Below are 17,843 nucleotides of genomic sequence, written 5' to 3'. Positions count from 1 at the left end.
ATTGTGTGGATATGCCTTAATATATTTATCCAGTCTCCCATATCAGTGTACATTAAGGTTGTTTTCAGAGTACTCTTACAAAGAATTCGTCATTTCAAGCCTATATGAGAATATTGGTGGAATAAACTATTTTAAGCGTGCATTTATAAATTGACAGATATTTCCCGATCTCCTTCTGTTGAGAAATATATTCCTGTAGGCAGTGTGTCAGAGTGCCAGTTTTTCTATACTCTCTTCAATGCAGTAAATTATCAAACTGTTGGATCTATGCCAATCTGACAGGTGAAAATTAGCATCTCAGTGTAGCTTTAATTTGCATTTCACTGAGTGAGGTTAAGCATCCTTCCATATTTGGAAGGATAATTTATATTCTTTTTCTGAGAACTGTCTGTTGATATCCTTTGCCCATTTTTCTTATTAGGATGTCAGGTTTTTCTGACCCATGTGTAGAAGCTCTTTAATGTTAGGGAAATGAGACCTTTGCCTACCTATGATAAAGTTGCAAATATTTTTTCCCAGATGGTCATCTAGCATTTCTGCATCACAGAAGGTATATTAGCAATTTTTAATTAAAAAACTTATCAGTGTGTTTTAACTGTTTTCTAGGTATTAGATCATAAATAGGAAGATTTTCTTTATTCCAATATTATAAAATAATTTTCCTTATGTTTTCTTCTAGACTTTTATGGTTTCTTTCTTCTGTGTGTGTGCATGTGCACTGTGTGTGTGCTTAAATCTTTGATCCATCTGGAATTCTGTTGTAAAGTGTAAGCTATGGATTTTTTTCCCCTAAATGGTTAACTGCATGTCCCAGTACCCTTTAATGAATTATCTGTTGTTTTCCTCACTGATATGAAATTCTCCCTTTATCATATATTGAATTCTGATATGTTATTAGGTTCCTATATGTATTTGAGTTCTATTTCTGGACATTTGTGTTTTCTATTAATCTTTTTCTCTGTCCGTGTATAGAACCTCACTGTTTTAATAATTGCAACTTTATAAAATATTTCATATCTGACAAGGTAAGTCATCCCTTGTTAAATCTTGTTTTTCGTAAGTTTGCTAGCAATTCTTGATTTTTTTTTAATGAACATTAGAATCAACTTGTATAGCAGGGAAGAAGTTTCTACTGACCATGTTGAATTTATAGATTAACAAGGACAATCGACATCTTTAAGTCTTCCTATCCGAGAATGTAGTGTATTCCATTATTCCGTTTGCTGAAGTCTTATGATGTATTTCTTGGTAGTGTGTTTTTGTTTGTTTATTTTTCCTTTTTCTCCCCAAATCCCCCCCGGTACATAGTTGTGTATTTTCAGTTGTGGGTCCTTCTAGTTGTGGCATGTGGGACGCCGCCTCAGCATGGCTTGATGAGCGGTGCCTGTCTGCACCCAGGATTCAAAGTAGCGAAACCCTGGGCCTCCGAAGCAGAGTTCATGAACTTAACCATTCGGCCACGGGACCGGCCCCTTGGAAATATTTTAAAATTTTGCCACTGACATTACACCTGTTTTGTTCAGCTTATTTCTGGAAATTTCAGAGGGTTTTCTTTGTCTTTTGTTTTGTTTTTGTTAGTATAAATGGAGTATTTTCTCTCGTTATATCTTCTCACTGGCTGCTGTTGGGGATATGAAGGCTATTGAGGGTTTTCTTTTTGAGATATAATTGACATATAACATTGTTTTAGTTTTAAGTTTTTTGATTTTAAGTTTATTGATTTTTGTACATATATTTTACACTGGTCATCTTAATTTCCTTAGTGTTTGACATCATTTTTTTCAGTTATCATAAGTCTTCAAATCATGTGACCTACAAATATCTCTTCCAAATTTTTAAATCTCTTTCTTTTGATTAAATGACTTGGTGAATACCTCCAGAACAAAGTTAGGAAGCGGTGGTAAAAACAGACAGCCTTAGCCTTGTCTTATACCTGACTCTAAGAAGGATGCTCTCAGTGATTTTCCATTAAACTTGATGCTGCCTTTTGGGTTGAGAGAAACATATTTCTCATGTTCAGGATTTATCAATGTCTTCCTATTGTAAAGAGCATGTATGTCAAAAATGGGTGTTAAATTTTGTCAATTATCTGTTCAGTGTCAAGGAGCAAGATCTGTATGATTTTTTTCTCTTTTTATTATATGCTATGGTGAATCATCTTAATAGATTTCTTAGTTTTGAACTATTTACATTCCTGCAAAAACAACTCTACTTGGCCGTGTATTTTTCTTGAATGAACTGTTGTAATTTGTTTGATGTTATTTTATTTTGGATTTTTCCATTGGTTTTCGTAAGTTATTTCTAAAGGAGATTGGTCTGTTTCCTTTTTACATGTGGTATTTTTTGATAAATTTTAGTTGTCAGTTACTTGTTTTGCTTCATGGAAAGAATTGAAGTTTACCTAGAAAACTATGCATTTTAGTCATGTTTCCAAAATTATTGGGATGGATTTGAGGAAAAGTCATATTTTAGGATTAATTTCCTACATAGCTATGAATATTTCCTATTTTATATGTTTACGTCCTTTATCTTGTTTAGGTTGACTATCCATTTATCTATGGTTTGTTACTTTTTTCTCCAAAGAACTTATTATTATATATTTATTAGTTGTGTCATTTTCAGTTTTTATTTCATTTCTTTCTTTCTTTTCTTTTTTTTGGTGGGGGGGGTGTAGTTTGACGAAGATTAGCCCTGAGCTAACTGCTGCCAATCCTCCTCTTTTCTCTGAGGAAGACTGGCCCTGAGCTAACATCCGTGCCCATCTTCCTCTACTTTATATGTGGGATGCCTACGACAGCATGGCATGCCAAGCGGTGCCACGTCCACACCCGGGATCCAAACCTGCGAACCCCGGGCCACCAAGGCGGAAGGTGCACACTTAAGCGCCACCGGGCCGGGCCCCTCTTTTTTATTCTTACTTTTTGTTCTTCTTAGATTTATTTTGTGCTTTTTTTCTCTTCCTTATTTGAATGCTGAATTTTTTATAAGCACAGCTTTAACCATATCCCGTAAGTGTTCCCGTAGGTAGTTGTTTTAGTTAGGGTGCATTCTAAGCCACTCTGACAAAGACATACCAAAATTCAGTGACCTAAGTAAGACAAAAGTGTCTTTCTCTCCCCTGTCACATCTGGAGGTAGACAGGGCACTCATCAGGACCCACTTCCTTTTTTGTTGTGGCCCTGCTATCCTGACAAAATTGCCCTTATCTGCTTGTTCAGAGATGGCTCTCATCATTACATTCTGCTTCCAGCTCCTGGGAAGGGGGAGCAGAGGAAATGGGGACATACAATTTCTCTTCCAAAGGATGTGACCCAGAAATTACCCTTATCACTTGTGCTCCCATCCCATTGGCTGGAATTCTTCATATGACTACACCTAGCACAAAGGAGTCTCAGAAATGTAGTCTCCAGCTGGACAGCTTTGTGCTCAGCTGAAAAAAAAAGAAAAAAAGAAAAGGTTCTGTACCAAGCACAAGAAGAGAAAGAGACTTATATTGGGGGAGAGTTGGTGGATTCTGCCACAAGTGTGATTTTGTTGTTATATTTTAGGTATTTTGCAATTTGGTTTTGGTTTTAATTTTCATGTGTTTTCTTACTTTGTTAAGTTCTGGTTTTATTGCATCATGATAAAAAGAATATTGTTTGTACTGTAGGGAATTTATTAGGGCTTGTGGATATTCCACAAGCCTTTGAAAAGGTTTTCTCTGTTAGTATATAGTTTGGTCTATACCAATTAGATTTTATTACCTATTATCATTAAGGTCTTTCATACCCTTAACTTAATTTTTCCCTGTTGCATTTTAATGGCCTAAAAGACATGAAGACCTCTAATACCATTGTGTTTATATTTCTCTTTGCATTCTTATACTTTTTATGAATGTTGATGCTGCATTGTTGTTACACTCAGGGAGAATGACAAACCACTGATCTGGGCAGTCTTGTCTCCCAGTTGTTGGAGGGTGCCTCATTCCAGCTCCACCTTATACAAAGGGAAACCTATATTCCTGTAGAATATTTTGTCTTTCCATAGATTGAATACTACTGTTTTCCTTTAATCTGAGTGAATGTTTTTATTTTTCACTTATTACACAGGTAATTCTGACTCGAAGGACAGAAAAGGTGAGCCACTCACCTTATGTCTGTTGTCCCTTTTACAGTGTACAATATTTGTTGTGTTTCCTCTGCTCACAGTCTATGGTAACTTTGCATCTGTGGTTGTTATGTGTTTACTTTTTTTTAAGTTGTTTCCATAATAACCCCATAGAGAAGAGTAACACAAATAAGTATTCATTATGTTTTCAAATGTAGATTAAATATTCTAACAGCTATGATGTATTTTAACAAGTAATTCTATCAAGTAAGCTGTATCTTACTTTATCATGTGACCTTGTTAATAGTACTCTTTGGTGATATTAGGCCATAATTTTTATGCCATAGTTAATTTCTAATTTCTAGGCTGTAGTTGCCTTTTAAACATTGTAGCTTTGTGTTGTTTTTTGCCCTAGTCCATAAAATGTCAACCCTTTGTCACTTCATGTGGATTTTATGGATTTTCAGCTCTCTAGTGTATAGTCCCTTTGGCTGCAGATGCTGTGTCCGTTGGTCTAAGCAGGACTGCCGTATCCCTGGTTACCATAGAAGAGAGTATGTGGGTACTCATGTATAGAAGTGGCACATTTTGCTTAGGACAACAGTTAAGGCTACCATCAAAGAGTGTAAGAGAAAGAGATCATCCAACAGTATCAGAAATGACCATTGCATTTGAGTTTGGAAAAATGTTAATCTATGAAGCAATTTTTCTCATCATGATTTCCTATTTTATCAAATCAGACTTTTTGAGACTTTTTTTCTTGATTCCCTGCATAATTAAGTAATAGAACATTTGAAGGCTTATGAAGTCCCACTAAGTAGGGAGCTTTTAAATCAGAAAAGTAGATACTCTAACCCTTTATGTGTTGTCTGTCTGCCTCTGCATTTGGTGAGGAATAGTGAGGTGTTATCATATTGTTGTACAGATTTCCCAGCTCTTGCTTTCCTAAACTCAGGAATGAGATTCGGTTAATGTGTTCTTGCTGTTCACGTTCACTTACCAGATTCTCACTATCACATGGAGAACTTAATAGATTTATGTTGCAATAGATACTTATATTTGCTCCCTAAAACTGCTCTTTTAATCAATTTTACAATAAAGTCAGAAGTCAAAGTGGTAGGCTTCAAAATTAAACATAAGATCTGTGATTCCTTCCTCTACATAGTATGTATTTTCTTAATCAGCCTTTTTCTTGACCTAGATAGTATCCCTGTTTTACCTACCTAACTAGTATGGATTTGAGTAGTTTCAATATTATAATTAAAAAGAAATAAAATTACCTTAGTTATCTAGGTCATTGCTAATTGTAACACGCTAATATAATAAATCTTCTTTTTAACTTAAAAAATAATTTTGTATAATTGCCTTTAACCACACAGGAAAATGAAGAGACATACATGTTCTCAGCAGTCTCTAAAAGCCTCATGTGTAATGACAGTTTTATCAGGGTGGATCTTTAGAAGTAGTGCTATAAGTTTTTATATCACATTGTAATTTTAAAACCAAATGCTTTTTGAGAAATGAGGCAATTATTTTGAAATATATATTTGCATTATAATGGGTTTGCTAAACAAATTATCTTATGCAGATGAATTAAGGGTTATAGGTTTTTATGCACTGGCCTTTGGGATGCTTTTGAACAGCAATGGCTGATGTTTTAGTCGTCAAAGCAGGAGGGAATAAAAAGAGGAAGGGAGGCAGGCGGTTTTGCTTCTTTTCTTTCAAAGTCCAAGAAACTGGTTATTTTCTCATGTGTGTTATTTTTAAAATGTAGTCCAAGTTATTTTGTTAGGACTAGCTTTTTTTCTTTTCTTTTTTTTTTAAAGATTGGCACCTGAACTAACAACTGTGGCCAATCTTTTTTTTTTTTTTTTTCCTGCTTTATCTCCCCAAATCCCCCCTGGTACATAGTTGTATATCTTAGCTGCAGGTCCTTCTAGTTGTGGCATATGAGACGCCGCCTCAATGTGGCCTGATGAGCGGTGCCATGTCCGCGCCCAGGATCTGAACCAGCGAAACCCTGGGCTGCCGCAGCGGAGCGCGCAAACTTAACCACTGGGCCACGGGGCCAGCCCCTAGCTTTTTTCCTAATTGTGGTGAAACATACATGATATAAAATTTACCGTTTTAACTGTACAATTCAGTGACATTAAATCCATTCACATTGTTGTGCAGTCATCACTACCATCCATCTCCAGAATTCTTGTATCATCTCAAACTAAACTCTGTAACCCATTAAACATAACTCCCATTTCTCCTTCCCCCAGCCCTTGGCAACCACTATTCTCCTTTCTGTCTCTATAAATTTGTCTCTTCTAGGTAGCTCATTTAAGTGGAATCATACAATATTTGCCCTTTTATAACCAGCTTTTCTTTTAAAGCATTTTTTATCTTGTTAATTTGGATGATTTGTGTAATATATAGTAATACATTAAATCGAGTTCTGGCATTATCTGTCAAGTACCTCTTCACCATGAAGTGAGTGGTCATGAGTATACTCTCCAGTTGTTATTTAGTATTCCCTAGTTTTACATCTCGGTTTTGTTTTGTTCTAGGGGAAACAAACTGAAACAGAGATGCACATGTGACAAGTTTGTTGGTGATACTTTCTACCTACAGCACCTGTGAGGCAGTGAAGGCAGTTCTGTTGGGTAGAGGGAGGAAATGAGGTGCCATCTGGTCAGAGGCAAAGGCAACAAAGGCCTCAGCCAATCCCACAGGAAGCTCTGGAGCTGGAATGGAGGTGAAGGGTAGGGGTTTTCACCTGGGCCAGGTTACTCTCTTAGGCCAGGGCAGTTCCTGGGGAAAGACTTGGCTGAGAGCTCATAGCCACTAACCCTCCCACCAGCTGGAGGAATGAGGTCTTTGGTCCTGAAGAGGAGAATCTGTAACATCTACTAGCATTCCCATGAAGCTTGAGCAAGATAGTGATGCATGCTCCCATTCATAAATAGAGATTTTTCCATCTAAGAAAATGCTATTGGATGATTTTGATATATGTATTAAGGTTGGGGAGTGGCGTAGTGGGATATTTGGAGAGGTAGTATATGCAGTGGTTAAAAGTATGGGCTCTGAAACTAGACCATCCCGGTTTGTATGTTGACTGTACCACTTACCAGCAGAGTGGGGTAGGTGTTTAACTTCCCTATGCTTCATTTCACCATGTGCAAAATAGGATAGGAACCGAATTTCCTTCATGGGGTTGTTGTGAGGAATGAAGTAATGAAGTAACACATATAAAGTGCTTGGCCTAATGCTGGGTTGGCACATAGCAGTTGCTCAGCAAGTGTTGGCTATTACATTGCTACTCCTACCACCACCACCACCACTCTGTTACCAATACTATTAGTTGGGAAGCTAAGGAGATAAAGAATCTCAGCTCTTCAGTCAGAACTCTTGGAAACAAGGGCACTCCTAGGCTCCTGGAGGCGGTGTGCAAGGCAGCTCCCAAGGCAGGGTCATCTTGCAGCCATACCGCCACAACTGTAGACACTCCTAATCCTCTGCCCTGTACCTTTTAGACAAAATTCTGCATAAACTCATCTCATGCTATTCTTCAATAGTTTTTTTAATAATAGGATTTTCACATGAAGACCTTATAACTGATACTTGTTAAATAGCAAGAACACAGGATAAAGCTGCTCTAACCATACTTTATTTTAGATGTAATCATTTATATAACTTTTTTTAAAAATCTGAAAATAGTATCCTCTTATATTTGTGAAGAAGTCCTTGAACTACGGAGTTCTAGAACCCCAGAGGCTCCTTAAAGTTTCTCAGCTCTCAGATCAGTTCACCTGCTCCCCCTGGCTTTCTCCTTCAATACTTTGCTAGTGTTGGAGTCAAGAAAGGGATTGACATTCCTGTTTAAAGAGATCTTTTTGGATTATCATAGTAAGTGACATTATTATTGTGAACTCCATTTATGATGGCTTTCGCTAGGCACCTTTAATAATGTATTCATTCAACAGCTGTTAGATGTGAAGGATTCCAGAAAGGAAAAGAAATGTTCCCTGTCTCATGGAAGAAACACATAAATACCAAGAATCGAGTCCATTCAGCTGCTTGCTGTTGGGTATACTACACAAAGTGCTGTGAGAGAACTTAAAAAACTTATTGTACCTGGGGAGTGGGAAGGAGGCATGGAAGTGAGCTTTGGGCAGTTTAAATTAATATAATAACTGCAGAAAATGAGGACGCACCAGATAAGGTAAAAGCAAAGAGACAGGAAAGAGCAAGTATGTGTTTGAGGAAGTGTGCACAGTTGATGTGCATAAGGTGGGAAGTGACTGGAGGTAGCCTCAGCAGAATGGGCCTGATGGTGCATTGGGCTCAGGAATCAGGGTGTCTCCTGGTAAAGGGAAGGAAGGAAGTGACATAGTCAGATTTTTGTTTTTAGAAAGATAACTCCAGATGCTGTGGTGAAGATAGATGGGCAGTAGAAAGTAAAGTTTCTGAATGATAATTTGGCCCTTGACAACAGTAACGGCTCAGCCCAGTGGCTTGGGCTCTTGAGGCAACCTGATGACTTCTGCTGTTTTTAGAGCCAATAGGAAGCACTTAAAACAACATTCCAACTCTGCCTTTGAGAGTTGATATATATACTTCTACCAAAAACTGGAGATGAGACAAAGAAATCGGCCTTAGAAATTAAGGCTAGAGGAGTATGGCTTTTACTTCACTGATTATTTTTTAGTTGACCAAGGTGTGTCTAAGTCCTTAGGTGACTTAGAGGTGAGCCCTTAGAATATTATGATCCTCCGTTTTCTTGGAAAGGGGATATAGCGAATAGACGTCTGTTATCCCAGAACACCATTTTAGTATTTTTGAAATGCTGCCCCTGATCTGACTCTAGGAAGTGAAATTTTGCTAGAATGGATGCAGGGGAGGGGTGGGAATGGACCAGTGTGTGCCTGCTTTGCCACTACCAGCTTGCATCATGCAAGGCCACCTCTCCAGAGGACCCAGACCAGGACAAGCCTGAGCATGATGAGACAACAAGTCTGCCCAGTTTGGGAGGAGCCCTAGGAGGGTGGCTTGATCCTGAGCATATCTCCAAGTCTGAGATTTGATACTGAGAGCTGTAAGTTCTCTCCTGTTTTCTTGATAAATCTGAATCTCTTTTCCTCACAGAGGCCCGAGGACATCTTTACTATCGGTATTGTCTTTAACTGTATCAGAAACATGGATGTAATTCAGATCTCAAGAGGTAAAATCTGACTTTTATGATAGAGGACTAGTCTGGCCTGAAAGCTTGGAAGAGTTAAAGTGTTGTTGGTCCTATAGTTTATGAAGAGTCTGGAGAATAGTGTAACTTTGTGATCTTGCTTTAGATTTGCAGCTGTGTGATATGGGCAAGTTAATCTCACTGCTCTGTGTCCTCATCCATAAAATAGGGTTAATAACGGTATCTATCTTAAGGTTGTTAGGGTAATTGAATGATATAATATGTGTACGGTGCTTTGCTCTGTGCCTGTTACATAGTGCTTAAATATTAACTTTAATAATAATTTTTATTAATTTCTAAGATATCTGGCCAGCTGACACTCTTCTTGTCTTACTGCTTGTAGTTGTCAACTCTACTAGTAGTGGTCATAAACAATACTGCACTGTTTGTGCCTTCGGGATACTCATTCCATCCATTCATTCATTCAGGACTTTTTCTGACCACCACATCTTACATCACAGAACACTTTCCCCAATTCCCTCTTTTACCCTGCCTTATTTTTCTTCATAGCACTTATCACTTACCTGTATCATATATTTCTTTGATGTGATATCATATCATATCTGTTGTCCTGTCTCATCCACTAGAATATACGCTTCATAAGAGCAGGGAATTTTGATTTGCTCACTGCTGTATCCTCAGGACCTGCCTGGCACAGTCACTCAATATGTACTGAATGAAAGAAATATTGAAAATAGAGATATCTGGAGGTAATCTTGAATCTGCACCCTCAAGAAGTTGATAATTTAATGGACATATAATCAATGACCTCAATGTGATAAGAGTTGTAGCAAAGTAGGTATGTAGTGTTAATGGAAGTACTAGAAAGGAGCAATTACCAAAAAAAAGTGATATTTGAGCTAGAATTGTGTAAGGGGGAGGTGGTAATAATATTCTAGATCAGGGATTGGCAAATTTTTCTATCAGGGGCCAGATAATAAATAATTTTAGTTTTGTAACCATACTATCTCTGTCACAGCTACTCAGCTTTACCTTTGTAGTGCAAAAGCAGCCGTAGATAGTATGTAAATGAATGAATGTGGCTGTACTCCAATAAGATTTTATTTACAAAAACAGGCAATGGATTACATTTGTGCTGTAGTTTCCCTGTTCTAGATGAGGGAACCTGCCTGAGCCTAGAAAGCTGGACTGAGGTTCTCTGCTAGTATGTGAGCTTCTGGATGCCAAGGCCAAATTGTTTCCCTTTGTATCAGGCACTTTACAAATGTTGCTTCTTTTAAATCTTCCATTAACTGTGAAGAGGTGGAGAGCAATGATATATTTGCATTTCATAGAGCATTCCACAAGGGTTGCAAGAGATTATCACAGTACTACTAAGTAGGGTAGTAGAGATTTGAACTCCCAGATCTGTTTGATCCTAAAGGCCCATGCTCTGGAAATGGCTGTCATTTGACCTCATGCTGAAATGAAAATTGACTAGGTAAATAACACTGGGTTCAAAGTCCTTCCTAAGAATTTAATAGACAGTGCACCATTGACTTCTAGCAAAGATATTTTAGATGAGCAGTCATATGCAAATCTGATTTTTATTTCTCTGTAGGGAAGCTTTTTCCTTTTGCTGGAAGTTTTTAAGGATGACCTGTGGTTGGTTTCAATCCAGAATTTCAAAAGTTTGTCAGGATGCGTCTAGGTAAAGATCTTTTTTCAATATTACTGCTCAAATTTGATGGTCCCTTTTGGCCTGGTAACTCAAGGAACTTGCTTGTATAATTTCTTCCCCTCCTTCCTTACCATTTTCTTCTTTGGGAACTCCTATTGAACAGATATTAGAACTCCTAGATCTATCCATCTTATCTCTTTTCTCTGCTCTTATAATTTCCATCTTGCTCTTAGTGCTCTGTGTTCTGGGAACTTCCGTGATTTGGTCTTTCACATTACTAATTTGTTTTTCAGTATGTCTTTTCTCCTGTCAGCCTTTCTATTGAGATTGTTTTTCCCCCAATTATGTCTTAGTTTTCTAAGAACTCTTTCTTAATTCTCAGATTGCTCCTTTTTTTCCCCATTTTTTTATTGTGGTAAAATAGACGTAACAAAATTTACCATTTTAACCATTTTTAAGCATACAGTTCATTGGCATTGAGTTCATTTACATTGTTGTACAACCATCACCACCATCTGTCTCCATAACTCTTTTTCATCTTGTAAAATTGAAAATCCATACCCATTAAACAGTAACTCGCTATTCTCCCCTCCTCCCAGCCCCTGGCAGCCATTCTACTTTCTGTCTCTATGAATTTCACCACTCCAGGTACCTCACAGAAGTGGAATCATATGGTATTTGTCTCTTTATGATGGACTTATTCACTCAGCATATTGTCTTCAGGGTTCATCCATGTTGCAGCATATGTCAAAATTTCCTTCCTTTTTAAGGCTGAAAATATTCTGTTGTATATGTATACCATTTTGCTTATTTATTCATTTGTCAGTGGACAGTTGGTTGCTTCTGTGTGTTAGCTATTGTGACTAATACTGCTATGAACATGGGTGTACAAATAGCTCTTCAAGACCCTGCTTTCAGTTCTTTTGGGCATATGCCCAGAAGTAGAATTACTACATCATATGGTAATTCTATTTTTAATTTTTTTGTGGAACTGCCATACTGTTTTTTACAGCAGCTGTACCGTTTTACATTTCCACCAACAGTGCACAAGGGTTCTGTTTCTCCACATCCTGCCCAACACTTGCTGTTTTCTGGTTATTTTGGTAGTAGCCATCCTGATAGGTATGAGATTGCTCCTTGTTTTATAGTGGCTTTTTTTTTTTTCAATTGATGCATTGTCCTCTTGCACAAATTGCAATGTATTTTATTTAAAATATATTTAAATTTTATTTGAAAATTGAAAAAATTCTGGTTCTTGTGTTATCTCTGTTTTCCAGAACTGCCGTTGCTGTCCTTGGTATTTGTGAAGGTCACTTGTAGGGCTCTTGGTGAGCTTTGCTCTGGAGCATTGAATGGACTAGAATGTGCTCCCAGCAGGTGTCCCTTGTAGAGGACAAATAGGGACATATCCTAAACTAAGGGTTCAGTCGTTGTTTAGGAAGTTGGAACACGGTTATTCTCTAGGCAGAGCTGCCTTTCTTTTTCTTTTCCCCTTCTTCATCTCCTGTAGCTGCCTAGAATAATTGGAGGCACCACCCTTGTTCTTTCTCTGTCTTCAGAGACCACCCAGGAAACCCTCCATGGACCTAGTATACCTAGCAATCATGTGCAATGTATAGGCCCTCTTTGGATGCCAGCACTAACCCAACCAAAAAAAGCGTTTATGAGACAGTCAGGGATATTTAAACAGTAACTGAATATTAGATTATATTAAGGAATTGGTGTTGCTTTTTAAATAGGATAACAGTATTGTGATTATGTTAAGAATCCTTCTCTCTTAATGATACATACTGAAGTAACTACAGTTGAAATGATATGTCTCAGATTTGCTTTAAAATAATCCAGTGGGGTGGGGTATAGACCAGTGGTTCTCAGGGTGATTTTCCCCCCAGAGGACATTTGGCAATGTCTGCAGATGATTTTGGTCATCACAATTGGGGTTTGCTAGTGGCATCTAGTAGTTAGAGGCCAGGGATGTTGTTAAACATCGTAAGCGCACACGACAGCCCCCACAACAAAGAATTATCTAGCCCAAAATGTCATTAGTGCAAGATTGAAAAACACTGGTATAGATGAAAAAACTGGTATATAATGATAATGTTGAAGTGAAGTGATAAGTACATAGGGGTTTATTGTAGTGTTCTTTTTACTCCTGTGTAAGTTTGAAAGTTTTCCATCATAAAAAGTTTGAATATTTATATATATGCAACTTCTATTTGTTAAAAAAAGAAGCCATCGACACTCTCTGTGACAAACTCCCACTCTTTATAGAGTGCTGTTTTTCCAGTTGAGTCTTGTTATGCAGCCTGTGGGTTTACTGGCCCTGTGTTGGCAAGCCATTGGTTAAATACCATCCTGCTGCCCCAAGGCCCACTTTCATCCCCAGTCCTGGTTGACTCTAAGCTTGAGGTGTTTCCAGATCTAGACTGCTAGACCTAGAACTTACCTTTCAACTGGAGGTTCTTTGGCTCTGATTGGTCTGTTCAGCAGTCCAGTCCCATCTGCTTTGTCCTCTGCAAATCCCTTGGAGTTTCTGGTCTACTGGTGCCACTCTTTGCTGCCTTCCAGTTATGCTTTTGGTTCATTAGTATTTTTATATTGCTTCCATCATTTCAATCTTCTTTTAGAAAGAAGAAAAAGAAGTAAAATTATGGATTCAGCCCACTGTCCTGAGCCAGATGTCTCTAATTATCTTCTTTTAATGCCTGATATACAGCATTTTAACTGGAATTTAACAAAGACATATTTAGCAATAAGTCATTAATTCTTTTATTTATTCACTCGATGTAGTCCAGTATTTGTCTAGTGCCAACTGTGTGTGAAATTCTGTGCTAGGTTTTAGGTATATGGTGAGAAAGAAAGTAGGTATGTAATCCTTACCCTTGTGGAATTTATAGTGTAAAGGAGGGACAATTATTAATGAACTACACTCAAATAAATATATAATTAAAAAGTGGGATTGATGTCATCAAGGGAAATAACAGAGTGCTCTATGAGCATAATAAAGGAAATAATAGCTAACATTGACTGAGTACCTAGTGTATCCTAGTTACTGTGCCAAGAACTTTACATGAATGATCCCATTTAATCTTCAGAATAACTAATTTTAGAGATAAAGAAACTAATACTTAGGATCCTAATTTAGTATTAGGAAGTTAGAAAAGACCTCTCTAGGAGAAGTAACACTTAAAATGAGAACTGGATGACTTAGCCAGGCAAAGAACAGAGGAATGCTATGTAAAACAGAAGGAATGACATGTTCAAAGGACTAAGGAGGGAATGAACTCAGCATGGGAGGACGCCAGTGGCTGAAGTTTAGTGAGCAAGAAAAGAGTGGCAGGAGACAGAGTAAGCAGGGGCTAAAGTAGGGAGGTTGTTATAGGCTAGGGTAAGGATATTAGATTTCATTCTAAAGGCTTGGGAAACCATTGAAATAAGAACATGATCTGATTTGCTTTCTTAGAGGTCAGTCTGCCTACTTTGTGGAAAATGGATTGGCAGAGGACAGAGGCTTACTTTGACCCAGATGAGAGGGGATAGAGATTGGGACTGTGGTGATGGCAACAGAATGGAAAAAAGGCAGACAAATTTGAGGTGTTGGTTCCAACCCTAAAACATATTACTTGCAGCTGGGTTGTATATAGAAGATAAGCATGAGGAAGAAACCAAGGAAATTTCCACATTTCTTGAGCAACAGAGTAGGTGGCTACTCTAGCTACTGAATGGTGAGGGGAAGGTTCTAGACACAGAAAGTTTGCATTGCCTGTGAAATTAAAGTGGAGGTGGCATATAGGCTCAGAAGAGAGGTCTGACCAAGCAATACAAATATGGGAATTGCTAGCGTTTCATTCTTGCTTACAACCATCTGGCTGATCAGATTAACTAGGTAGAGTGTAGAGAAGAGTGCCAAGGACAGAGCCCTGAGGAAATCAGACATTTAGAGATCTGATGTTGGAAGAGGAACAGCTAGCAAGGAGAAATGAGATGGAGCAGCCAAGAGATAGAAAATCAGAAGAGTGCTTTGTTGCGGAAGCCAAAACAGGAAAGTTCATTAAGGAGGAGAGAGTAGTCAGCCGGTTTGGATGCTCATTTTAAGATGAGAGCCACATATCAGTGTGTTTGAAAATTGCCATAAAGAAGCATGGTATAATATTTCCCATCTCTTGCAAAAAAACCCAGAAAACTTTCCACCCCACATCTCCCTCCTGCTGCTACTCCTTTTCTCTGTATCCCTTTATGGTAAAAGTCCTCACCTGAAATAAGAAGTCAAGATCTCAGTGTATTCTCTTTCCATCTTTATTTCGTTCCATTTAGACTTTCTCACCAACTGCTCAACTGAAACTACTCTTCAAAAGGTCAGCAATAGTGGCCATCTTGTCAAATTCGGTTTCATGTCCCTGTCTTCATCCTACTTAATTTGTCGGTACTATTTGATTGAGTTGATTACTCCCTCCTTCTTGAAAAACTATTCTTGGCTTCCATGATACCATATTCTGCCGGATTACCTTCCACCTCGTGACTGCTGCTTATGAGTCAGTTTAGCTAGCTAATCTTTTAAAAGAATGTAAATCCAGTTTTATCTCTCCCCTGTTCAAAGCTCTCCAATCACATAGTGTTTCTCATCACATTCAGTATTAAATCCATGCTCATTACCATGGCCTACAAAGCTAAGTCTTCTGGCTCCTGCCCACCTCTCCAGTCACATCTTGTAGCAAAACCGGCCTTTATGCTGTTTTCTGAACCCGCCAAGCTCCTAAGGGCCGTTTTGCTTGCTATTCTCTGTGCCCTGAAAGCTGTTTGCCAAGATCTTTGCATAGTTCACTTCTTCACGTTATTTAGACCTCTGCTCAGTATAAACACTTCAGACCTTCCCAAACTACTCTTAAATAGCCGACCAGTGCCTCCTCACCCCATCTCTCTCTGTCCCGTTACCCTTCTTTTCTTCATAGCTCTTGTCTCTGTCTGAAATTATGTGTTTACTTGTTTATGTACAGTATCCTTCCACTTCCCCCAGACTGTAGGCTCGCTATCACTTGTTTACTTGATCGCTTCTGTATTCTCAGTGTCTGAAACAGTGCCTCGCATACAGTTGCTGGTCCATAAATATTTTTTGAATGAGTGCTGCTAAGAAGTTGAATCAGATGAGGATGGGAATGTTTCCATTGGATTTGGCAATATGCCATTTGTTGGTGTCCTTGATGAGCAGTTTAAATAGAGCACTGAGGGGTAGAAGTCAGCAAAATAGATTAAGAAGTACTTGGAGGTAAGGAATTGGGTTAAATAACTGTTTTATAAGACAACTGTTTTGAGAAGTTAACTGTGAAGAGAGACATAGGGCTGTTGGTGGCTGGAGGAGAGGAGAAGTCTTTGAGGTGACAGTAATAGATGTAATCCAGAATATATGTGACAGAATTGACCTTTACATGGGAGGGATATGTCCTCCCTTTTAACAGGATGGAAAATGGTGAAGATAGTTACAAACTCAGACTGGTTGTGTAGTTCCTGGTGGGGGCATCACAGTGGAGAAGGAGGAGTCAGTACCTGGTCAGTTGCCATGAGAAAAGGAGGCTAAGTACTGGGTGGAAAGGAACCCAGGCCCTGTGGCATGGAGGGAAGAGTTGCTATATTTCCAAGCCAATGTTGCTATAATTGGGGTCCTGGTAAAAGGTAGCTGTGGAAAGAGGTAGAAAAGAGTACCCAGCATTTTTGGATACCTAGTGCCTAAGGATCTAATAGTGTCTCCTTGCTTTAATCAGGAACAGTATTCTCTGGGTCAGGAAACCATTTGGGCTTATGATAGGAAAATTGTCCTTTTCCGTTCCTCTTCCGTCTTCCTCTAGATGGAGCTCATTGAGGCCAAGAGAGAGTACATTGTTGGCCCTGCACACTCAGCTTGCCATCAGGATTGGATATGTTCATGCTCTCAAATATTTGAGTATTTTTTATATGCTAAGCACTGTTTTAGGCTCTGTACCAATGAATGAAACCAAGTCTCTGCCTTGAAAGAGCTTTTCTTCTAATGCAGGGAGACAGAGGATAAACAAATGTATGATAAATCAGAGAGAGAGTGGGCATGTCACCCTTGGTCCTCACCCTATCCTATCTATCCAGTAGCCCTGGGGTGGCAGTGGGAGATGTTCTCTCTCTTGCTTTATCCATACTCTGCCATCTATTGAAGCATTGAATGAGCCCTTTTTTCTCATCTGGATGTTTCCCTGAGCAGCCAACTTGAGCCCTCCATTGCGCACACAATGGTAATGACATGTTTTGTTCTCTTAATTTCAGATGAGACGCCAATTATTGCAGTGATGGTGGCCCTGTCCTCTCTACTAGTGATCGTGTTTATTATCATAGTTCTGTACATGTTAAGGTGAGCATGCTAATGCTTCTGCATTCTCTCGGACTCTATTTCAATATGCCAGGGTCTCAATAAGCCCAGACAGACCAGAACACAGTAGAATAAGGAAAATTAATAGGATAGAGGGGAACAACTCCTGATAGTGATACTAAGGTTAAAATTCTGCTTAGAATGGTTTAAAAGCTCTGCATAGTCTTGCTGAAGACCCAGTCCCTCCCCTTTGCTTCCATCTGTCTAAGTCCAGGACAACCTAACACCCAGGATCGTGGTTTGGAGTTTGAGGGAAGAAGCCACAGTCTGTATTATTACTGATAGATGTTTTAAGATCTTCAGATCTAGCCCTATTGAAGCAACCCCAAAAGTGCCCCAGTGGAGCTTATGTGCTCAATAAAGGCCTTCTTTATTTCTAATTGGGGCTTTGTCTCCAAACGCCTCTAGGACCCCTGACCCTGGTGTGCTAGACTGAGCCATGTGAGTTACAGGGTTCCCTTTCCTGACTTTCTTTTAGGGTCCTCTAGATGTTACTACTCAACAGGGAACAAAAGCAA

The 17,843-nt window shown here is 38.7% G+C and overlaps 1 protein-coding gene across 10 annotated transcripts in view; it reads left to right on the top strand.

The window, feature by feature from the left end:
- Positions 1 to 17,843, top strand: part of PTPRA (protein tyrosine phosphatase receptor type A) — a 167,530-nt gene that overhangs the window by 107,627 nt on the left and 42,060 nt on the right. For 4 of the 10 annotated variants that reach the window (XM_070247791.1, XM_070247789.1, XM_070247794.1 and 1 more), the window contains one exon: positions 17,223 to 17,307. In XM_070247791.1, coding sequence (XP_070103892.1) covers positions 17,223 to 17,307 — 85 coding nt within the window. Of the gene's footprint in view, positions 1 to 4,091; positions 4,119 to 9,222; positions 9,299 to 9,903; positions 10,027 to 10,877; positions 10,968 to 17,222; positions 17,308 to 17,843 lie in introns of those variants that run through there. The other 6 variants (XM_023626218.2, XM_070247788.1, XM_070247795.1 and 3 more) reach the window with 4 other exon arrangements.

This window comes from Equus caballus, chromosome 22 (assembly GCF_041296265.1).
Source record: "Equus caballus isolate H_3958 breed thoroughbred chromosome 22, TB-T2T, whole genome shotgun sequence".
Taxonomy (NCBI): domain Eukaryota; kingdom Metazoa; phylum Chordata; class Mammalia; order Perissodactyla; family Equidae; genus Equus; species Equus caballus.
The sequence above is the reverse complement of the archived record's forward strand: the minus strand, read 5'-3'. Positions and strand labels throughout refer to the sequence as shown.